Source organism: Lepisma saccharinum, chromosome 12 (assembly GCF_977018435.1).
Source record: "Lepisma saccharinum chromosome 12, izLepSacc3.1, whole genome shotgun sequence".
NCBI lineage: Eukaryota > Metazoa > Arthropoda > Insecta > Zygentoma > Lepismatidae > Lepisma > Lepisma saccharinum.
The window spans coordinates 26,221,222-26,247,550 of record NC_139240.1 but is presented as its reverse complement, the minus strand read 5'-3'; the positions used below and the strand labels follow the sequence as shown (position 1 = coordinate 26,247,550).

Below are 26,329 nucleotides of genomic sequence, written 5' to 3'. Positions count from 1 at the left end.
ACGAATGTGTGTAATTCTTGTTTACCCTGCAACAGCAAGAAGAAGATGAAAAAGAATGATGAATATCAAATATACGAGGGAATGACAACAAATTGTCACACTATTGACCTTCACATGCACAAAGCATTATGGCCCAACCTAATGAAAATTACAGCAAAGGTGTAATATTCATTGTTAACTGAATAATATATATATTTACATTTTCATGAGTACATCCTCATTAACAGTGTATTTTACTAATCTTTTCTTTTCAATGATTTACACATATCAGTCATTCTCATTTTCATTACTTACTCAGGAAGTCGAACTACATTTGTATCTTCTTTTATTTTTTTCAGCTACCTGAACGAGAGCTTTGTGGAAGGACAGATCCAAAATATCCCTAGGTCAGTTACGCATTTGCCAGTATCTGCAGGAAAATCATATGAAAGAGAGCAGTCAAGAAATAATACAGAATGTCTCAGTGGAGAAGCAATATTAGAGGTTGATCCTTCATCAAAAACACTTGCAAGGAAGACACATATTAAAGATGCAAAGGCTAATAACAGGACAAAGCAATCTGTTGGTTCCATCTCTGGCAAGATTTTCACTGACAAAGGAAAATTCGTAACCCATGCCCCAGAAATGCTTTTTAATTGTTCAGTTTCCAAGAAAATTTTATTCCATGAAGCTGACCTTAATATACTTATGGGAGTTCACACTAAAGAAAAACCTTTTAATTGTTCAATTTGCAACAAAGATTTTGCCCGCAAAGGTAAACTTAATGACCATATGAGGATTCACTCTAAAGAGAAGTCTTTCAAATGTTCAATTTGCAATAAAGATTTTGCCTGGAAATATACACTTAATATGCATATGAAGGTTCACAGTCAAGAGAAATCCTATTATTGTTCAACTTGCAACAAAGGTTTTGTTCGTAAAGAAGGTCTTAAAGCACATGTGTTCATTCACACTAAAGAGAAGCCTTTCAATTGTTCAATTTGCAACAAAGATTTTGCCCGTAAAGGAGATCTTAGTGTACATATGAGGGTTCACTCAAAAGAGAAGCCTTTTAATTGTTCAATTTGCAACAAGGGTTTTGCCCGTAAGGGTCGACTTAATGCACATTTGAGCGTTCACACTAAGGAGAAGCCTTTCCATTGTTCAATTTGCAAGAAAGGTTTTGTCTGGAGATATACACTTAATATACATATGAAGCTTCACAGTCAAGACAAATCTTTTAATTGTTCAATTTGCAACAAAGGTTTTGGAAATATTAAACGTCTTAATTTGCACATGTGCATTCACAGTAGAGAGAAGCCTTTTAGTTGTTCAATTTGCAACAAAGATTTTTTTTGGAGATCTACACTTAATATACATATGAATCTTCACAGTCAAGAGTAATCTTTGAATTTTTCAATTTGCAACAAATGTTTTGGAAATGAAGGACATCTTAATTCGCACATGTGCATTCACACTAAAGAGAAGTCTTTCAATTGTTCAATTTACAGCAAAGTTTTTGAGAGGAAAGATGACTTTAAGGGGCATATGTGTAAGTTTCATCTCAAAGAGTAACATTTTAAATGTTCAATTTGTGACATAGATTTTTCTGTAAATATAACTTCAGTTTACAAATGAGGACACACACAAAAAAGAAACTTTTTAATTGTTCAATTTTCATCAAATATTTTTTCTGTATTTCCTATTATACACCAAACAGAAGTCATTATGCTGCACATATCACTTGGTTAAGGATCTCCACATCTGGATTATCAAAATCAATTGTTGATGTCTACACACCTGGAGGAATGTCTTTATTATCCAGCAGGGATCTCGCCCATGCTTTCCAACAAGTCACCAGTAGTTAAAAAATAAAATCCATGCTGAATTTTTAACAGAGCAAATAATTTCTTATGATTATTCCTTATTCAAGATGCTAAGCAAGGATGGAAGGAAGCTATTGTAACAAGCATTCTCACCTGTACATAATGACTGTTGTGGTTAGAGTTTTCATACCCCTGTGTGGATACTGTCTTCTATGTGCACATGGTCATAGTTCTAATGTGACAAGATTCATGCATAATATAACATGTTAAAATGATGTTTGAAAGCCACTGATGTAGCTCCTGCAAAAGATGTTTCTCTCAACAGAAGGAACTCGTGCCGTACTCCTTCATCCACTGATGCACCGAGAAAGATTAATATTATATAATTTAATTTTAACATAGAATTAATAATTTCAGTTTTGGGATTTTGACTTTTTTCTCAGGTATGCCTATAAATATCAACCAATTAGCATTGCTACAGAACTTTGTTGATAATTTATGATGTAAGAGATACAAATCATGATTTTTATGTTGGTATTCTTGGTTTCACATTCTGATGCTTGGAAAATTTCCTTATGACATTAATGTTTATGCACATGAGTTTTTCAGTGAGTTATTGATACGTAGTGTTTGTCATGTTCCTGTCTTTCCTTTATGAGGTGTATTATGTTACTTCATGTTGAGTACTGGTAAAATATGAAATATTAGTCAATGTTCACCATATTGACATTGTGTCCATATTGACTTAACTTGGAAAAGTGTAGCACTTTAGCACCACTTTTGATGCTTATTTCATGAATAACTCATCGAGGGAAATTACATTATAATCACTTTTCGCACTATCTAAGTGTGTTGACTTAATTTAATTTATCTAGGCTACAAATATGTATGTGTATACAAATATATCAAATTACAATGTCTACCTGATTGTATTGTGACTTCACCCCTTGTAATATAGCCCACATTCATTCCATTAAATGATTCAACTCAACATAGTGTTATGATACAAATGAATCAAATTGATATTTTGGTAGCAAAATTCTGATTTATTATGCCTCACAATCTTAAAACTGTTACGGGAAATAAAGTTAAGGAACAAAATCATCATATTGTCATTGTTTGTTTGCAACTTTCCCCCCCTGTATCTGCTACAGTTAATGAAATGTCAGATACATTGATTAAGTACAAATAATAGCCACAGTGCAGCTTTGATGGGACATTTTTAATTACACTCTCATATTGAAGAGATCAATTCCACAAAAGTTCAGTAAAATATGAAACTTTTTAATTGTGTTAAGAGCTTTAGAATTATATTTGAACTCAACCTGAAATTTAGAAAAATTGGATCTTGGAGAAGTATTGTTGAAAACACATGTAGCTGTATCATCAGGGGTGGTGTCCAAATTACTGACTGAACTGACCAAAATATGAAAGAAAACCTGGCAAATTACTGCCAATTTATTTACAATCTATTGATAAATTTGTTTTCAGAAGTGAAACAAGAAATTTACTAACAAGAATTATTACCTGGTATCTAACATCGCTACAACCAGTTACGGCATGGCACACCTTTATTATTGAATTTGAAGCTTAAAGAATGTTTTTATTTTGTGCTCAGAAGTTAACAAACTAAAAATGATTTCTTAACATAAAAGATAGATAAGATAGAAACCAGATAAGAAAATCTAGCCTTCATAACCGCATTATTTTTTGTTACAATATTAGTTATTTAAAAGGTTAGGATAAATAATTTAAAGAATGTCTTATCTTTAAATGGACTGAGAAAGTCTGTCATACTTTTTAAGGACCTTTTTTAAAAGAAAAAGTATGACATTGTTGAACATTTTCCTGTCATTGAATATAAGTTTGGGAATTTTGTGCTAAAGAATTAATTAATTTTGAACTGATAATATGCCATTTCCATATTGTTCGCAAGCTGATTTATAGGAAGGTATACATGGGAACACCAATTCTATATTCAATAATATATTCCAAGAATTTACATTTTCCCCATTAGACTTTCAATTTTCATACTCCTAACGTGCCAAAATGTTACAAAAATTTTGAAACTTTTTAAAGTTTTTCACCTTGGTACGCAGAAAAAATATACAATCGAGATTACACTGTATTATTTATTGTTGAAAGTATTCTAATTGTAATGGACAAATGTTTCTGCCAAAATCCTTGCATGTTTGAATTTCTTTATGTTTATTAAAATTTGAGTTAATTTTCTGTACTCATGATGCCCAGTTTATAATGAAAATAGTACAGGATGATTCAAAAGTGTGGAACCACCTATATAATTTCTACAGATATTACTGGGCATGAATGGAAACATATGCAATATGTAGGAGACTGCATCATTGATGCATGGTGCACACCCCATCCTCTATCTTGGATTCAACTAAAATTTTCCAAATGGGGAATAGTGGCAAGTGACATGGCAAAGTCATGTGAATTTTTTTTGCCAAATCGAATGGTGAAATCCATTTTAAGATATTTTGAACTGTCTTGAAGTTATTGCATGGGACGTAGTGCATTAGGTACGAAGAGCACTTGACAGATTGTTCTCAATGTGCTGTCACTTTTTAGCTCCACATATTGGCAAATGTTGTCCCAGTCAATGGGAATTGCATAAATCTAACTTGTTACATTGCTCCTCTCCCTAAATATGTTTAACAGAGGCAAATTTTATGATGGGACTTCCACTCAACTGCCCCATCCGACCCAATTTAATGACCAGTAACTTGCTGACTCACATGCACACAAACAGGTGTGCCATAATGAGGAGCAGACGATACCATCCTGCTTGAAGAAATCTGGGAAATCACTATCTTCATTTAAGATGCATGTGAGAAGGGGCTCTTAACAGCGTGAGGAGATAACTTGCAAATTACGATTGACAATATCTTTACCGATTATATCCATGTATGCCATATTCCACATCACACTATGACTTTCGTTGCACCTCAAAACCTATTTCATTTAGTTCAATGTCGATTGTCCTCCCCATTCAAAAGAAGTTGGCCTCATCACCGAACAAAATGATTGATGCAAAAGTTGAGTCACTTTCAAGTTGCTTCTGGGCTCATTTCAAAACTGAAGATGGCAATTTGGATCATCCTATCTGATACCATATAGTATTTGCTGTTTATGTGGATGAAATTAATGTTGTGACAAGACACAAGCAATGAAGATTTATCTGCAGCCACCTTCTTGTGCCGAACATCAAGTGATGTTCCTTTGTCTTTTCACAAGCCTTGCCTATACTGTGGTTGCTGCTTCCTTATTGGCTGCTGTCTTGGAGCTATCATGTTATGTTTTCACACACACTTTCTCTTTTCATCAATTTCTGGATGAGTTTCAGCACTGCATTATAAACAATTGCCTGGCCACTTCTCAGGCTGTCTGCAGTTGAAATCATCTCCAACTTTCCTTGCACTCTGCCCACCAGAATGTAAGCTAGTATCAATCTTCTCTGGTCCCTTGGATACTGCATATGGCTCCATTCATCTAATATAATATCTGTATCACTATTGAATCACCCTGTATTTTATGTCCAAGTTTGGGTTTGTTGTAGAGTTCATCTTTGTGTATCAGAATATATATTTCTTGTACAGGTTGAAGAATTCTATATGCATCAAGATATAATATGTTTCAAATATTTCAATTCTTGAGAAATCAGCATGTAATTTTACTGGTTAATGTGAACTGGCAGAACGTTGAAAATATGTTGTATTTTTATTTTGCATTTTGTATGTAATATCCTGTCTTTTATAATAAAACAATAAATATAACTGCATTATATATTTTATTTTGGATATATAAGTAGATGTGTGTTGAAACTAGGGTTACAAAAAAAGCTTGTGTTCTTTGAGTGGATGTTTTTTCGATAAAAAATTGGCTTTTTGGAGACAAAATTAGAAATTTTGTTTTTTACCAATTGCAGCTAACTTATTTCACTTGCAGTGTCAGTTAAGAGTTTAGAGATTCATAATGTCTTATTTTGGAAGTAGGTATATAATTTTACATGATGTAGAAGCCAGGAGACACATATTGGTAATTTCTTCTAGTTCCAATTTGTTTTTGACATTCGTGAGTTTGTTCATGTGCCTACTTAATCTTATAGTGGTATAGTGATTCTGATTTAATTTTAAAACTGTTGGACCAGTCCTGATTAGCCTATCTCAGCATAAAATGAACTTAAAACAAACTTTAATGTGTTTGTGTCGTTGATGTCATAAGAAATGATGCAAATGTTAATATCAAACTATTCGCGATACGCATGCATAATCAGGGTTTGAAATGGAAATTTTCACGAAACAGAATGCTTTACTTTTGTTAACATGGTGCTGTTTTTCTTTGTCTGATTACTACAGTGACGAGATTTACGACTAGTGAAATTATACCTGTATTACATTTTCTAATAGTTATTATTAAAATATTTACATAAAACATGAAGTAATATTACATTGGCTAGGAGTTCTGGAATTTTGTTGAATTTTAAAATTTGAACGGAAATTGTGAATTTGTGTAAATGTGATTCTGATTTTTGTTATTTATTGTTGCTTCTCTGCCCCTTTTGTCTAATCACGATGATGAGGATGAGTGATGATATGATTAAATTGATGAAGAGACACTCACAGAGAATACCCAGGCCTGGTTTCGATCTTGTGACAGTAGTATAATTGATGCTATAACCAGGACACTTATAGCGTAGAAAAGAAGAGCTCATATGATTAAACAGCCCGATTTGCCTACACTTAAAACTATGCCAAGATGCTCTTATTCCCCATTTCTTCAAGTGTGATATGCTCTCAATCCCAAGAATCTTGAATCCTAGTGTAGAAAAGAAGAACCCTCAATAGACAGATTTGCCTACACTTAAAACAATGTCAAGATGCCCATATGCCCCAATCGGCCATGTGTGTACATATTTAAATCTAAAGAATTTTGAATTCTAGTGTAGAAAAGAAGAAGCCTCAACAGACAGATTTGGCCAAGTGTGCAAAGGCTGAATCTCTCAGTTTGTTGTCCATAAACTTGTCAAAAATATGCCCCTCTTGATATTGTTTTGACTATACTTAAAACTAGGGCAAAAATGCTTATATTCTCATCCTCTACAACTTACAGATCAATACAATAGGACAAGGGCAGGCAAGCAAATTGGTTTCATGTTTTTTCTAATCTTTGATTAGTTTCATGTCCCGGCCAGCAATAAATTATGCACGCCTGGGAGATTTTATATGCTTGCATGCATGAGATAAAATCTACACTGTGCCCTTTCAGGGAAAATTCCCCTTACATGCCATCATGTCATTGACTCCAAGGGAAATTCTTAGTAAAAAGAACATTGGCCTCTTGCATGTTGTCATATAAGCCTGAATTGGATTCAGGTTTTGCCTTGTTCTGATAATATATACCCGAGTGAGACTTATAGAATATTCATTGCACAGTTCAAAGTCCAACTTTGAATTGTATTTAGCTGATATAGAGCTCATAACTCCTGGGTTCTGATACTCAATAAAATGTGGACATAGTCCCATGGCTTATTGCCTTGTAAACAAGAGCTCTGGGTTTGAGTCCTGGTAAAATGTGAGGCCTCCCCTGATGGCCAAGTGTTAATATTGTTGCCTTGTAAACAAGAGATCTGGGTTTGAGTCCTGGTAAAATGTGAGGCCTTACCTGATGGCAAAGTGTTAATATTGTTGCCTTGTAAACAAGAGCTCTGGGTTTGAGCCCTGGTAAAATGTGAGGTATCCTCTGATGGCAAAGTGTTAATATTGTTGCCATATAAACACGAGCTCTGGGTTTGAGGCCTGATAAAATGTGTAAGATTGAAATACATGTGGCAAAATAATATATCCACACGTGAGAGTTTGAGAATATTCACTGCTAGTTGATAAACAACTGATAGCTCCCAGATCTGAAACCTGGTAAAGTGTGTTATACAACAGCATAATAGGACAAAATTATTTTATATTGGGGATCACCAGAGCCTAGTTATTGCTGTTGTTTGGGTATAAAAGCACCAGCTCAGCCACTAACTGCTGTTATAATTGTTTTGGCATATTGTCCATAGTTCTGGTTTTTGGACCAAGAAATTTTATATAAACAAACAACAAAAATGCCAAATCAAAAATATTGCAATCAGTGTAATAAAAATATATCTAGTTCTAATTGGTCTAGACACCGGCATATTTGTGACCCTAAGAAATGCAGAAAGGCCACAAAAATGTGTCCAAGATGCCATAAAATATTAAGCAAGGCTTATTACAAATGGCATAAGTGTATTTGTTATGAACAGTCATCAACATTGCCCCCACAACCATCTACATCTGGTCTGAAAAGGAAGCATGAAACACCTGTTAATGCTGGACCGGCAAAGCAGCCACGCTATGCACCACCTATCCATAGCAGTTTTAATGGCCAACTTAGGGATTACCGGTTTGTATCAGAGCCAAAATCTGACATTAAGAATTTTTTGAACAGTATAAATCCAGATGTGCAGGCAATTCTAAATGCACAGAATGGCTCTTATAAGCTGTCCCTCAAATTGTTTACACAATATAAGAAGCCAAATGGCACAAAATTTACACAGGCCCACATAACAGAAACTGTACCGGTATATTCAAATGCAAATTCAGACAAAATAATAAGCAGTTTGATAGATCAATTGAATATTAAACACTCTGAATTTGCTGGAAAAGAGTCTGGATGGAGCCTATGCGGTTCTCCACAGAAGCTCTATGTTAATATTTCTGAATTCAGCCCATTACAAGGATCTACATATTTGCCATTACCTGCCAATATTAAAAACAAACAAGCCGTGGTTAATATAAAAAATAATGATGAGAAATGCTTTTTGTGGTGTATTTTAGCTGCTTTGTATCCAGTTTCAAGGCATCCTGAGAGAATAAGTTATTATAAACAACATGAAAATGATTTTGATGAAGCAATGGAGGGTTTAGAATATCCAATGTCTGTTCAGAATATTGATAAATTTGAAAAAAAGGCCAGGAATATCAATGGTAAACAATTATCTATTAATGTATTTATTTGTTCTACTGGCCGTGGCAATTGCTTGATAACACCTCTCAGAATCAGTACATTTGATGATGATTCTGCTGTTCCGATTGATCTGCTCTTAATTGAAGGGGATGATACACACCATTATACTCTGATACAAAATCTTGAAGCTTTAGTCAGAACACAACTAGACAAATTTAATAGAACATTTAAGTTGTGCCGAAGATGTTTAACTGTATTTGATGGTCAAAAAATGGTAAATGGGGTTCATGAAAAAAATGCAGAAATTGCTAAAAACAAGTTAATTGAGCATCTGAAATACTGTGGCAACCATAAACCTGTTCATATGGTGATGCCTAATCCAAGTGAAAATGCCAAATTCAAAAAATTTGAAGCCTTGTTGGAACACCCAGCATATATAGTCTGTGATTTTGAATCAAATCTCAAACCTCTTGCATTCTGTAGCCCAGATCCTGAGGAATCTTCAATTACACCATACCAGTTACATGAACCTTCTAGTTTTTATTATGTTGTTGTACAGGATGGTGTTGTTAGTAAAGAATATTTATACATGGGACCAGATGCCATCAAAGAATTTGCACATAGAATAGAATATGAGTGCCATGACATAGCATCTAATATCTTATTAAAATCAAAACCCATGTTGCCTTTAACAGAGAAACAGATTAAAGATTTCAACAATGCAGAAAAATGCCCGGTATGTGATTCTGAATTTTCAGATACAAATATCAAGGTTCATCACCATTCTCATACAGATGGTAAATTCTTAATGGCCCTGTGTAATAGCTGTAATATTAAGATCCAGAGACCAAAATTTGTCCCCATATTTTGCCATGGTGCATCCAATTATGATTTTCATCATTTGACCAGGTACGAGGGGTTTGACAAGCAGAATTTAAATATTTTAGCTGAAAATAATGAGAAATATATTGCTATTAGCAAAATAATTAAAGTTAATCGTGTTCCTATTCACTTAAAATTTCTTGATTCATACAGAATTCTGTCTGCTAGCCTGGCTACACTGGCCACTCAATTATCTGATGATCAATTCAAAATCACATGTGCTTTGTTTCCAAATCAGGACCTGAAATTAATTAGGCGGAAGGGTGTATATCCATATGATTATGTTACAGATTTTTCTAAATTTGATGAGTGTTCTCTGCCACCACAACAAGAGTTTTACAGCAAAATCAGAGCATCTGGAATCACTGATGATGATTATCACCATGCCCAGTTGATGTAGAAGAATTTAAAATGCCAGACATTTGGTGATTATCACAAGGCATATTTAAAACTTGATGTCACTCTCTTAGCTGATATACTTCAGGCATTTAGAAAATCTTCCATGGAAAATTATAAGCTGGATCCAATGTATTTTTACAGTGCTCCAGGCCTAGCATGGTCTGCAATGTTTTTAAACACTAAAATGCAATTGGATCTGATCCAAGATCAGGACATGTATCTGTTTATGGAACAATGTATAAGAGGGGGCATGGTGCAATGCTCTCAGAGATATGCCAGAGCAAATAACAAGTATATTCCCGATTATGACCCAGCACTGCCATCAAATTATATACTTTATGTGGATGCAAACAGCCTGTATGGTTATGCTATGATGGATAACCTGCCATATGCAGGGCTTGAGTGGGTTGAAGATTTCAATATTGAAGATCTTAAGGATTTTGATGACAGTAACTATGCCCTGTTCTTAGAGGTTGATCTGACAATTCCTGATAATTTACACAACACATTTTCTGATCTGCCCCCAATTCCTGAGGTTGAGTGCTCACCTGGCTCTAAACAAAAGAAATTGATGATGACTCTAGAGCCAAAACAGGGTTATGTCTTATATTACAAAAACCTCCAGTTCCTAATAAATCATGGTGTCCAAGTGACCAAAGTTGGAAAAGTTTTGAGGTTCAGGCACTCAAGATGGTTGAAACCATATATTGATACAAACACAGAGCTTCGAACATCTGCAATGAGCCAATTTGATAAGACCTTGTTTAAATTGATGGTCAATTCTGTGTATGGCAAAACAATAGAAAATGTCAGAAAATATACTGATGTTAAATTAATTACTGACCCCAGCCGGAGCAAAAAATTGATAGCAAAGCCCAACTTCAATTACAGAAGAATTTATGATGAAAATATGGCACTTTTCAACATGAAAAAAACAAAGATTAAGTTTGATAAGCCTATTTATGTAGGGGCTGTGATATTGGAATTGGCCAAATTACACATGTTAAAATTGTTTTATAATGTGTTGAAGCCTATTTATAAGGATCGTGTAAAACTGATGTACATGGACACAGATAGTTTTGTTCTTGATATTCAAACAGAAGATGTTTATCAAGATATAGCACAGCCTGAATTGTTTAAATATTTTGATACCACTGAACATTCAAAAATTAAACACCACAACAAAAAGGTGCCTGGCAAGTTAAAAGATGAGACACTTGGTGATGTTATTGTGGCATTTGCTGGGTTAAGGGCCAAGATGTACAGTTTTGAAACATGTAGTGGCGCTGTTGCCAAAAAGGCCAAGGGCATTGGCAGAGTGACTGTAGACAAAGAGCTTGAATTTGAAGATTACAAAAATTGCCTCAAATTATGTAGCGCAATCAGAACATCAGAATCCAGAATTCAGAGTGTGGATCACTTGTTGACTACTAATATTGTAAGAAAAGTGGCTCTGGATCCACATGATGATAAGAGATGCATTTTATCATGTGGCATACATACTCTACCATGGGGTCATTGTCATTTGAAAAGTGGTAATCAATGCCCAATTACAGAGCATGATTTGAAATAAATAAACATGCCTATGAACTTATTTGGGTTCAAAAAACAGGCTATTATGGACCTGCCAACACCACAACCCTCTTCTGATATGATATCTAAACTAAGTGCTTTGTTAATTATTCATCTGAACAGCATACTTACAGATGTTGATGATGAAACAGGTAAAACATTGTACATATTTAACAATAATTTAAATCATTACCAATTACCTGTAGGTGGTCAATTGCAATTTATTACAACCCCTGAGGGTAATGTCAAGATTTCAGTAGGGAGAAATATTTATAGAATTAAGCACTCAAACATGATTTCTGGCACTGTTTATACTGTTTCTGCTGGTGACTGCTTATATATTGAGGTCCCGGGATCCTATGACAAGCTTATACCTTTTTTTATAGAATTAAGAATTAGATATTCAATAATAAATAACCACTAAATCAAAATGCCTAATGATATATTTGGCCATACAAGACATGAAGATCACAGTGATGAGATTCTGATGCTTGATGTCAGAGTCAAGAAATTAAGAAGTGATTTTCAAGCTTTACAAACCACACTGAATGCCAGTCTTTAACTAGAAATTACAAATTTACAATCACAATGCATGGACCCTCTTCTTAAAATTGATTCTGAACTCAAATTGCTGCTTCAAAAATATACTGACTTGGCCACATTGGATAATTTTCAAAGTTTAGAAGAAGCTGTAGCAGCTCTTCAAGCCAAATTTAAGACCCAGGACACCAACTCTGAGCAATTGAAACAACAATTGGAAGAGCAGATAAATAATGTCCAGACACAGCTCCAAACAATTGTCAAAAGCATAAAATCACAAGAAGATTTTGATCTAGTGATTCCCACTCTAAAGGAACAGATTCAATCACTCCAGATACCTAATCTGGACCCCTTGAACAATGCCATAGCCGAGGTTAAAGAAAAAATTGAGACACTTGAAAATTTTATGAACAACTTGCCATCTTCTGATGCTTTGAGTGCAATAACTCGGAGTGTTGCCAACATTAAGCTGCAACTTGAAACATATGAAGATTTTGGAAAAATTCAAAGTACCATAACCCATCTTGAGGGTACAATAGCAGCAGTGCAAAGTGATTTGACAAATGTACAAGAATCTCTAGAATCCCGCCTGCCTGGTATTGTAGACACACTTGTCAGTGTCCAGCAACAGATCACAAAGCTTGAAAACCTCAACACTAAATCTGAGCTATCTCATTTTCATCACTTGATCGATGATATCCAAACAAAACTTGAAATTTTACAACAATCAACACCCACTCAGGCAGATATAGCCCTGCTCCAAAATGCTATGCAAAATGTGGCTGATGCTTCTGAATTAAATAATGTGAAATTGGCACTTGAATCTTTGCAAAATACTTTAACAAATCTGCCTACATCACAGGAACTTAAAAATATTAAGAGAGCTGTGAATCGCATATTGAAATCAGAAGATATCAAGAATATCCAGACAGAGATCAAACAACTTACTCAGACAGTGGCCACTCTACCAACTAATCAACATATTAATGAACTGCATGCCCTGTTTGAGGATATCAGAAGACAGGTCCATGATCTTACTGCTCAAAATTCAAAATTGGCAGTTATTGAAAATTTGCAACAAATTGTAGCTAATATCAAGCAACAGCTAGGGACCATGGAATCCAATCAAGCAAATGCTCTGTCTGTTTTTGCCACCCAGCTTCAAGAGATTGTGCAACAATACAAGAAACTTGTTGTGGACATAAAAATCAAGCCAGGCCATGATGATGTTGTTGGGACCATCAATGAGCACCTTGAATCTGTAACAAGCAGATTGCTTACAGCAGAAAAAGAAATAACCGGCATAATTGAGAATCCAAAACATACAGTAATTCTTGAATTGTACAGCATCCCCAACAAAGAATATGATTCACCATTTACATCAGGTGGCAAAATATATATACTGTCCCCTGCTCAATTTTATTACCAGTTTTTTGTTGGGGGCACACTGAGACCAATCAAGATCAAATATTGGCTTCAACCACAGGCACACCACTACCCCACCTTATCAATAACAAATGCTGACAACAAACCAAAAATCACCAGTGTAGAGTTAGAGGATTTTACAGATCCCAATACATTAGAAACATCTTATGCTGAAGATGATGGCTCTCTGGAATTTCATATACAAATAGGAGACAAATTATATTTAGAAAATCCTGTAGTATCAGCTGCTGAACACCCCATAGTTGCAATATTCTTGTTTTCATATTATGTCTAGACAAATTATTGTTGATGAATTACACAGACAAGCCAGACATAATTATAAGAGACTGCCAGTAGTCACAAAAGGCATAGATGATTTATGGCAGAGCGACTTGATTGAGATGGCAAGTGGACAGCTGAAAAACTTAGACAAAATCAACAAGGGCTACAAGTATCTACTCACTGTAATAGACACATTTTCAAAATTTGCCTGGGCTGTGCCACTCAAATCCAAGACTGGAAAATATGTTACAGAAGCCTTCAGGACAATCATCAATCAGAGTGGAAGATCACCGCGCTATTTGCAAACAGATAATGGCAAAGAATTTTATAATTCTGTGTTCCAACAATTTATTAAAAGCCAGTCAATAAAACATTACTCGAGTTACAGTGATCTCAAAGCCTCAATTGTAGAGAGATTCAACAAAACCCTAAAAAATCTTATGTATAAACAATTTACACTTCAAGGTAATTATAAATGGCTTAATATTCTTCCAGAACTTCTACATAAATATAACAACTCGGTCCATTCCACAATCAACATGAAACCCTCTGAAGTAACTTCATCTGATGAGCAAAAATTGATCAGTACTGTTTATTATCCTAGATACCAGCCAACAACAAGAAAAGCCAAATACAAGGTGGGTGAACAAGTAAGAATCAGCAAATATAAGCACTTATTCAAAAGAGGCTTTACAAGAAACTGGAGCTCTGAATTCTTTACAGTGGTTCAAATTAAACCTGGGACCCTTAACACATATATAATAAAAGACCACCGAGGAGAAATTCTCAAAGGCCAGTTCTATGAAGAAGAACTCAACAAAACTAAACAGCCTGACACATATCTCATAGAAAAATCATCCGCAGAAAAGGCAACAAGTTATTTGTCAAATGGCTAGGACTTCCAGAACACAGCTGGATCGATGCAGACAAAGTGATAATATGAGCACCTGGGATGTTATAAAAAGGCTGCCAGAACCTGAACAGCAGATTAAGAGAAATGGCAAGTTGCTGCCTGATAATATTAGATGTCTTATTGTTGGGCCATCAGCTTGTGGTAAAACTACACTAATGATTGATAATTTTTTAGTGGCACCCAACTGGTTAGACTGGAAAAACAGGCACTTGTATGTCTTCTCTAAGAGCTTGGAACAATTAAAATATCAGCAGTTGATGAAGCTATATGATGGATTGGATATTGCCACTTTTGAATCAGATGTTAAGCCACTTCATGAATGTCTCGATAATTCTGTTGTTGTGTTTGATGACATTATACTGGATAATCAAAACAAGGTTAGAAATTTCTTTACACAGGGCCGACACAAAAACATTGATTGCTTCTACCTGGCACAGACTTTTTCTAAAATACCGAAGCAGCTGATCCGAGACAACAGCAATTTTATATGTGTGTTTCATCAAGATCATACCAACCTCAAACACATACATGATGAATATGTAGGTGGGGACTTGAGCTACAATGATTTTTCCAAGTTTTGCAGTAGGTGCTGGAACCAGGACAGTTATGGGTTTGTCACAATTGATATGACAAGAAAACCCAATAGTGGCAAATACAGAAATAAAATCAACAATTTTCTAGACATTGAAACATATATAAATAACCATGAAAAGGCCAATCATTGATGATCTTAAATTAAGAGATTATCTTGTAAAAAGATTTAAGGGATGGAAATCAGAGAACAGAGGAATTTATGAACAACACAAACAAACAGAACAGCCTATTATTGATGCTATTAGTGAATTAGGTAAAAATATCAAAACTGTTACAGAGAAAAATCAAAATTTGATCACAGAGCTTGTACCTGTAGCTGCAAGGAACATATTAGATTATCCAATCACCCCTTCTAGTATTCATACACCTAGTCCTGTTGCTCCTCGAAGAATTGAAGCTACTCTGGATCCTATTGAATTGGGTCTTCTTGCTCAAAAATATTTAAGCACACCTAAAGACAACAAAGATGAGGTCTTTGGCTTATATGCTGACACAGAGCATGATGGTAGCATCATACATAGAATTGGCAATTTCAGAGTAACATTTATGGGAGATGATCTCATTGTATATTCAGAATCTCATCTTGGAGAAAATGATGGTTTTGTTAAATATCCCGGCACACCTGGATTGTGGGAACTGATGAATAGGAAAAGGCCTGGCAGCTATACAGATCAAGATTATGAGCATTACAAAGAAATATTAATAAAATCAGATGCTCTATACCAGAACAATGATCCCACACAAAAAAGAGTCAAGTCTAGCAGTGGAGCAAAATACAACAATTTAATCAAGCCCATATGGTCACAGATCAAGACAGGCAGTGGAATCAAACAATACAACACCCTGCCTAAAGAATTTGTGTGGGTTGATGATGTCAGGAAACTTGTAGATAGGTTATTGGTGATAGCTGGGGAGGAAAATGCTGGCAACCACAATTTTTACAATGAAAAGGTTGGAATTATTAAAAACTTAATATGCTGACCAAGGCAGTAATTTATTTTATTAAAAAACATAAACTAACGTAACGTTTCAACCTTCTAGCAAGGTCTTCTTCAGACTCTGTATCAAGTACAAAAGTAACCAGATACAACAAGAAGGGTAATATATATACACAAACATTACTCCCTCCAGACTATTTAGAAAGTTGTTTGGAACTTTCTAGCAGATGACTTTCACTTTCAAACTTTACTTTCACCTAAAAGGCTAAACACTTCCATATAGAATGTGGTAGGACAGGAAGACTACCAAGTTTGAAAGGCTTTCCAAAGATACACAAAGAGGAGATAAAGTTAAGACCAGTAATGAACTGCAGAAACAATATTTTGGAACCCTTAGAAAAGAAATTAAAGAAAGTTATTGATGTGTTAGTAACACAGCAAGAAAGCAGAGCAGTTAAGAACAGTGAACAAGTAGTAGACCTCATAAAAGGACTTAAATTAAATGAGATGAAGACGACAATGTTTAGCTTAGACGTGAAAGTATTTTCCCGAGCATCAAGAGGGGACACGTTTTGGACATTATTAAAAAGAGAATGGGACAAGAAATTATAGGAGAATGGGATAGTGAAAGGGTAGTGAAGGCGCTGGAAACCATTTGGAATAACGGTTACAGTATAATGGGAGATAAAATAATGTTAATGAGTGAAGGACTAAATATAGGTTCCAGTCTAAGCCCAGCATTGGCTGAATTGGTTATGAATGAATGGGAAAAGAAAGTGATAGAAAAGGGAGGTGACAAAATGATTCTGTTTTGCAGATATGTGGACGACTGTTTTGGCATATGGAAGGGAACGAAGAGGCAGCTTGACATTTTTGCCAAAGAAATTCAAGATGAAGAAAGAGGGATATTATTGGAACTTCAAATAGAAGAAGAAGACAAGTTAAGCTATCTAGATATATTGATGAAAAGGAAAAGAGGACAAGAAATTGAAACCGCTTGGCATCAGAAGAAGTGTGCAGCAGGGGTATTCTGCCACAAAAGAAGTGATGTAAGTGAGGTGACAAAAATAAATTTTATAAAGAATATGGAGGACAGAATCAAGAAAATATGCATGAAAGAATGTGAAAAAGAAGGCAAAATAAATAGCCTATGGAAACAGCTGGAAAAGAATGGCTATGAGAAGCAAGTTAGACTGGACATAAACAGAAGAAGTAAGAAAACGGGCAGGGGAGAATTGGAAAAGAAAGAAAAAGAGGAGAGAAGGTTTGGAATAAGGAGTATGGGGAAGACCACAGAAAAGATATGCAAAGTGCTTAGGAAAGCAGGAATTAAAACTTACAGGAAGGGAGGAAGAAGCATCTTAGGAATAGCGAGGAATGCTAACAAGAAAAAGGAAAACAGAGAAGAGGAAGAAGAAGGGATTATCTACGAAGTAAAATGTAAAGAATGTCAGAGTGTGTACATAGGAGAAACGAAAAAAAAGGCTGAAAGACAGGTTGAAACAACATAGGGATGATGTACGACTTAAGAGAGAGAGAAATGCAATATTTAAACACACGAGAGAAACAGGACATGACATAGAGTGGGACGAGGCTAAGCAGATAGGAAGGGAGAAGAGAATGCTAGTGAGAAAATGGAAGGAAGCCAAGGAAATAGAGAAGAAAGGCGAAGAAGACACAATGAACTGGAATGGGGGACTGAAGTTAAACAAAGAATGGAAGAAGATGTTGGAAAGAGTGGAAAGGACAAGAGAAAAAGAGGAGAGGAGAAGGAAGAAAAATGAAGGGAAAAGAACGTGAGATTAAAAAGTCCAACCACATTCTATATGGAAGTGTTTAGCCTTTTAGGTGAAAGTAAAGTTTGAAAGTGAAAGTCATCTGCTAGAAAGTTCCAAACAACTTTCTAAATAGTCTGGAGGGAGTAATGTTTGTGTATATATATTACCCTTCTTGTTGTATCTGGTTACTTTTGTACTTGATACAGAGTCTGAAGAAGACCTTGCTAGAAGGTTGAAATGTTACGTTAGTTTATGTTTTTCAATAAAATAAATTACTGCCTTGGTCAATATATTTAGTTTTTCATAATCATGGAAACAAAGCTTAATGGAGTTATAATTGGAATTATGGACATGATAAGCACAAAATTGTCTCATTTTATAGTGAATGACACTAAGGGGATTGGATATCTTATAAAAATTATTAATACTCTACCACCTAAATTTTGGAATATTTCTGAGGGTCGGGGGTTGGTTAATGACATTATAAACAAGCTGCCATTTGAACTACATATTCCAGGCTATCAGTATTGTGGTCCAGGCACAAAATTGGAGCATAGATTAAACAGAGGTGATCCTGGTGTTAATCCCCTAGATGCTGCTTGTAGAGACCATGACATAGCATACAACACACATTCTGATCTTGACAAGAGACATGTTGCAGACAAGAAATTAGAAGAGGCTGCATTTGGTAGATTTGTAAGCAAAGATGCTTCTTTAAGTGAAAGAATAGCAGCATTGGGAACCACCATAGCTATGAACACCAAACAAAAACTGGGGTAGGGGCTGTGAATATGTATATAATAAACCTACAATGAAGGCCAAGGGTGTTATGTATCAAATACCTTATGCAGGTCTTAAATCTCTTAAAACTATTGATAGTCTTTTAACCAAAAAGCAGCGCAAGAAAAAAAGCTCTTGTATTGCCAAGGGCCATGGTATGAAATTGTTGCTTAGTACCCCCCAATTAAAAAAATTACAGCAATCCAGGAAAAAATCACATGTGGGGGGTTTCATATTTACTATCCCGGCCATCTTAGCAGCACTTGGGGCTGTTGGGAGCTTGCCTGGGGGATCAGCTGCCATAGCAAAAACAGTAATAGATGCCAAGAAAAATAAGGCAGAATTAGATGAAATAAAGTGCCATAACCTGGCTATGGAGAAACAAGGCAAAGGTGTTAAGAGAGCCATGAATAAGTTTAAAAAAAACAAGAGCCGCTTACAAACCAAGATATTGAAGCTTTAATCAAGCCACTGGGCATCAAAAATTTTAGAGGTGTGTACATGTCTGATTCTTTGCCAGAGCAACCACTCAACAAAGAGTGTGGCATTGTTAATTTGGATAAGTACAAAAATCAGGGCACTCACTGGATTTGTTATCTTAAATATTTAAAAGATGAGGCATTTGTGTTTGATTCATTTGGAGGTGTTCCACCTGAAAATTTAGTAAAATATCTAAAATCAGCTAATCTTTATTACAATAATGCCCGTGTTCAAAACTTCAAAGATGTTAATTGTGGACATTTGTGTTTATCTGTTCTTAGATATATGTCTCAAATAAATAAACCATCAATTGAAAATTTTCAAAAGGCCCTGTGGTATCTGAAACATCATGGGGGTATTCCATCTCACCAGCCAAAATTCAATATTGAAACTCAAATTACATGATGATATAGTGTATCCCAAAACAATAGCTCTCAGAGCATTTTATGGCATGTACTTGATCCCTAATATTACACACCACAACAACAAAATTGCAGTAGGGGATCAAAAAATTGTCATCACTCCAGGGCAATATAATCTGTCCACTCTAAATGCTCAATTACCCAGAGGTATAGTATTAACTCAAAATTCTGTCACTCACAGAGTAGAGATTGTATCTGCTACAGAAACAGTGGATCTGGGTACTATAGGAGAGCTGTTAGGATTTGAGAACAACACAAAACTTGAACCGGCCATCAAACACACTGCTATTAATATACCTAAATTCTTAGCCATAGAGACTCTGAATATTCACTGTAATGTGGCCGAGGGTATGATCACCAAATCAAATGGCATAGGCACTCACAAACAAACTGGCATCATTGCAACATTTAAACCTAATTCTGAATTTATGGAGCCAATCATCTACACTCCATCCCCAACATTATATTTTCCTGTGTGCCATAATAGAATAGATTATATTGAGTTGATGGTCACTAATGAAAAAGAAGAATTAGTTGATTTTGCTGGAGCCACAACAACTGCAATCATAGAGATTAATATTTAAATAAAAATACATACAAAAAAAATGGAAAATATTGAGAGTTATGAGCTACAATCATTCCCCCCAAACAGGAGGACATTTGCAAATTTAAATCAACCCAACACAGAAATTGAGGTTGATCTTGATGTAGGGGATGGCTTTTATACACCCCCACAGAGCAGATCTATACATCAAATTTGATGTTGTAAAGCTCGATGGAACAGATTATGCGGCAAATTCAAATATAAGATTGGTAGACAATTTTGTGCCGCATCTGTTCTCTGAAATTGAGATCAGAAAACATGGTGTTGTTATAAACAGAGTGAATTATCCCGGCATTACCTCCACAGCTTTGGCCACACTAAAATTATCCAAAACCGAGGCTTCTTACTACAAAATAGGTGGATTTGAGGCTGGTGATAAAATTATATCCAAGAGCCACACAGTGCTGTTCCCAATGCGCCTGTTGCCAGGATTCTTCTCAGATTACAAAGATATTATGTGGAAGGGTGGTTTAAGAATCACATTTAGAAGAGCTGCCAATGATAATAATGCTTTGATGAGGTACAGTGCAATAAACTCTACCGGGGAAGCTTTGCCTAATACCCTACCTGATGAGGGCAAATGCATTATTCAGACTATGGAGCTAAGAATCCCGGTTGTTGAATATGAAGCCAGTTATGCTCTTAAATACAAAGCAGATATAATAAAAAATCCACAGGTGCCTTTACAATTTTATACATATCAATGTGTACAGAAGCCTGCCACTGGTACCTATTATGAATTTGATGCTACAAATTCATTCTCCAGTATACAATATGACATGCCAGATTTTGTGGTGGTACTGTTTCAAACTGGAAGACACAATAATCAGGAAAAAAATTCAAGTAAATTTGATAGCTGCAACATCAAGAACATATATCTTAAAAATGGCAGAAATGAGGTATTTCCTAGAGAAAATTATAATTTAAACATGTCCAAGGATGATTTCCTCAAATTATATGAAGCATTTACAGCATACAAAAGGGTCACTACTGGCAATACTGACATGTATTACACACCAGATGAATTCAAAGCACAGAGACCCATGTTTGTTATCAACACTTCAAAAAGAAAACAAGTTGTGGTTAATGACAGGACAAACATTAAAATTATTTGTGAATTCCACGATACACTCCCTGATGACACCATATGTAGTGTTATTCTTATAGGTGAAAAATCATATGTTTATGATGTAAGAAATGAGAGGTTACAGAGCAATTCTAGAAGGCCTCTGCATATTACATTGTCTTAGTACTAGATATATGAGTTGAGGCTGGTGTCCAATTAAAATATTGAGCATATTCCAGGTAACAAGTATTTAAGCATATATTACATTATATTATTGTGTAAGCAAAAGCTCTTATAAGCATTTTTGCCCTAGTTTTAAGTATAGTCAAAACAATATGAAGGGGGGGATATTTTTGACCAGTTTATGGACAACAAACTGAGAGATTCAGCCTTTGCACACTTGGCCAAATCTGTCTGTTGAGGCTTCTTCTTTTCTACACTAGAATTCAAAATTCTTTAGATTTAAATATGTACACACATGTCCGATTGGGGCATATGGGCATCTTGACATAGTTTTAAGTGTAGGCAAATCTGTCTATTGAGGGTTCTTCTTTTCTACACTAGGATTCAAGATTCTTGGGATTGAGAGCATATCACACTTGAAGAAATGGGGAATAAGGGCATCTTGGCATAGTTTTAAGTGTAGGCAAATCGGGCTGTTTAATCATGTGAGCTCTTCTTTTCTACGCTATAAGTGTCCTGGTTATAGCATCAATTATACTACTTGTGACCCTTGGCATCATAGCATGCTCTGCTAATCATTCCAAAATTTGTGTAAGGATCTTGTGTAGGAGGATACTTTGGTCAGAACAATCGAGTCCACAAGACATGACAAATAATAATAGAAGTTGGCAAATGATAGAGTACAAACGAGAACCACAAGGCACAAAAGATGAAGGCAAAGGGATTGGATCAACCTCAAAGGCCATCCGCTTTATTATATTCGGAAAATACGAAATTGGTGTGGTACAAACACATGTTAAATACAATGTTGGTCAGAGGGCCCAAAGTAACATAATGACAACAATGTATCTCCACATAGAGGAGAAGCTTAAAAGAATGCTATAATCCATACTATGTATTGATTGATTGATTTGGTGTTTTAAGTCCACTTTATGCACAGTAAGGCTAATCGAGACTGGACCTACAGTTTTAAAGTGGGATCCGAACCACTTGTGCCTCCACCGGGTATCGAACCTGGGACCCCTTGATTACAAGGCGACGACGCTACCACTGCGCCATCGGGGAGGCCCATACTATGTATTAAAGAGTATTAACAACTTATTTTACACTGAAGAAAATGTAGTGAAATATTTACAAAATTTAACGAATGGAATTTTTCATTGCCATTTGTCAAGAGATGAATGAAATGTTCCAGATAGTCATGAACCTCAATGCCATTCCGATCTACTGTGGTCCATTTCAAGCCCTGCATTTAATACTTAAGATCAATATGCTACTAGAAGGGAGATTTAGAGCCCTGTTGGCACAAAGTAATGTCACCTTGTAATCCAGGGGTTCCAGTTCAATCACCAATGGAGGCGTAGTGGTTCATGTTCCACTTTAAGCTGTAGGTCCAATCCCAATTAGTATATCTGAGCATAAGTGGATTTAATCAAAATTTTGCTGATTTTCCCATTTGTGACCAATCTTTTCAGTTTCTGCCTCAGGTGTAGGGCAGTTTCTTAAGTGGCAGGCTGTGGCCCAGTCACAAGAGTTCATTATCATTAGATCCAGTGGTTGCCAACTATTTTATATTTCCAACAAGCCTAAACATATACCATATTCCATAATCTATTTATTAACATTTAATTTCAAGGGTGAATATTAACGTATAAAGTTTAAAAAGTTAGGAAGGGGTAAATTTTTGAGCAGAGCATCGACTTTAGTAAAATGAGTTTATTGTGCTGTGGTGTCAAAAGGGTTGAGAACCACTACACTAGGTTGCCAAAATGCATCACAACTTCCTCCATGACCAGGTTCAGCAGCAATTCTTGCTGCTGATGCCCACCTTCAAGTAAGATCTTCTGTTCTTGTTTGATTGTTTGTTTGAACTGTTGTTTTAAGTTCACTTTATGCACATAATGCTAATTGGGACTGGACCTACAGTTTAAAGTGGGATCCGAACCACGACGTACCTCCACCTTTTTATTACAAGGTGATGATGTTACCACTACGCCTTCAGGCAGGCATCTTTTGATCTTACATGAGCTCCCACATAACCTAATGGTAAACACTCTCAACTTTGGAGCAAGCAGCCATTGGTTCGTTTGCTGGTGTGAACTCCAGAATTTCTGCGTTGACCCAGCACATAGGGAGAGCTACTTGAAACCAATAGTAGCAGACTCCAATCTTGAAAGTCAGAAAACGATGGGTCACAACTCACTGACCACACATCACAACGAAAACTGCATACCAGTACTTGACCTTATAACCTTGTTCCACTAAATAATGCAATTTTCATTTTTAAGTTGCAGGGATAAAAGTGAAAAGGATACAGAGATACTAAACAGCAGTAACTAAATTTTCATAAACTTTCTTAGCACTTTCTTGTAGATTTTCAGTGTTGTTTTATTCACTTTGAACATTTTGAACTTTTGAGCACAGCTGAGGAGACACCTCACAGATAATAGCTTCTTCCATTGACCATCTCTGAATTGTGTCTTCACACACTCTTGGGCGCAGTGCAGCCTGGGTAACTACCAAATTTGATTGATTGCTTGCAAGACACAAAGAATGAACTCCTCTTACTTTGAAGCACCATGGGTTTTTGTACATGTAACAATTTACGTACATGCTACGATTTTTCATTGTTTTCATTATAAAGTATGAACAAACATTAGAAAATATTACACAAATATTAAAGTGCATTTTTTCTTGTTAGCAAAGAAAATTAATGCTATGCTTTTAATATCATGTGGAAGTAAAGATCTAGCATGCAAGGGAATATAAAGTATTGCATCACAACATTATGGTATTTCCTCAAATTATACGAGGACTAGTCAATAATTATCTACACTTTTGCAATAAATTTCTTGATGTTGGCCATACTTCTTTCTGCACATGTATGTCAACAGAGGCTGCATCACAATATGGGAGACTAATGTGCAGATGACTTCCCACTTCATCTGTAGTCACTTGTCGGTTTGTCAGAAACATGGCATGAACTTCGTGTAAGCAGTGGTCGTGAATGGACATCCTGCTGCTCCTTTGTGCACAAAACTTGTCTGACTGTTTTTCAACATCGTAAAACATTCCGATTCACTTCTTCCATGGATTAGCATTTTCCCCATATTCTGATGCAAACCTTGGTTGGATTTCAACCCTTGGTACACCTTCAGTTAATCACTACTCACTGTTCTTTGTTGGTGCAAATGGAGAGTGGTGAGACCACAGTTTTCATAGTAAATAAAATGAATGATGAAGCTCAACAAATGCAAATTCACCCATCATGGGCAGTTATTTCGTGGAATGAAAGGATACACATTAATTTATTAACTTTATTTATGTGGTCAATTTTTTAGTTTTATTGAAATTATTCTTATGTCGTCACATTGTCATCTAAGGCAGTGGTCCTACTATAGCCAACAAATAGCATCAGTATGTCATTCGCACTCGGCATGTTTCATGACACTTTGGGAAAAGGAGCACTCAACATGCCTCATAGATCTTCAGCAAAAAGAATGCATGTGAGCTACTCGTTCCAGCCTCGTAGTTTCTTTTGAGCTAAATTTACTTAAAAATATTTATACTGTAATATTGTTTCTTCATTTATTTTGGCCTCTTCGATGGCACAGCTGTAGCATTGTCGCCTTGTAATCAAGGGGTACCGGGGTTTGATACCTGGTGGAGGCACATAGTGGTTCCGATCCCACTTTAAACTGTAGGTCCAGACCTGATTAGCCTTTCTGTGTGTAAAGTGGACTTAAAGCAACAACAATTCAATTGTCATTTATTTAGAGCAAATAACACCGGTGAACAGCAGATGATACATACACAGGCATACAGGCGACAACAGCACACCTAGCGGCAATTTAGGAAGAAATAGCAGAAACGTGCCAAACAACGACACAATGAATTCCAATGAGGATGGTGGCAGTGGCTACCGAAATAAATAGAAAGAAAATTACTTAAAACAGCTTCGCGAAAAACGTGAGTACCTAAAATATTTGGTATAAGTGGTAATAAAGTATTCATATTTATGGTTGAACAACTAATATATTTACATTTTTATGATTGTGTCCACCATTAACAGTCCATTCTAGTATCCTTTCTCTCCAATGATTTGCACGTATCAGTCATCTCCTACTTATGCAGTATAACTACATTTGTATCTTGTATTTCTTTTCAGCTGCCTGAATGACAGCTATATGGAAGGACAGATCCAAGATGTCCCAAGATGAGTTACACATTTGCTACTGTCTGCAGAACAAGACAAGCTAAATGATAATACAGAATGTCTCAGTGAAGAAGAAAAATTTGAGGCTGAACCTTCACCCAATATCTTTAAACCGAGGCAGAGCAATACTTACGTTCTATCTCCAATGAAGATTTCTCTGGCAAAGGAATGTCATGGCCCAATCACAATCCATCAGCATTCACACCAAAGAGAAACATTTCAATTTTCCGATTTGCAACAAAGAATATTCCCGGAAAGATAACCTTAAAATTCACATGAAGATTCACAACAACATTAAACCTTTTATTGTTCAATTTGTAACAAAGATTTTGTCCGTAAAGTATATCTTAGTTTGCATATGAGAGTTCACACCAAGGAAAAGCCTTTCGTCTGTTCAATTTGCACCAAAGATTTTACACGTAAAGGAAATCTTAATGCA

The 26,329-nt window shown here is 35.7% G+C and overlaps 1 protein-coding gene across 1 annotated transcript in view; it reads left to right on the top strand.

Annotated features, from left to right (window-relative positions):
- LOC145996280 (uncharacterized) overlaps window positions 1–25,894 on the top strand; it is a 247,159-nt gene extending 221,265 nt beyond the window's left edge. The window contains exon 4 of the mRNA XM_083132708.1: window positions 25,843–25,894. Coding sequence (XP_082988834.1) covers window positions 25,843–25,894 — 52 coding nt within the window. The remainder of the gene's footprint in view (window positions 1–25,842) is intronic.
- The last annotated feature ends 435 nt before the right edge of the window (window positions 25,895–26,329 follow it).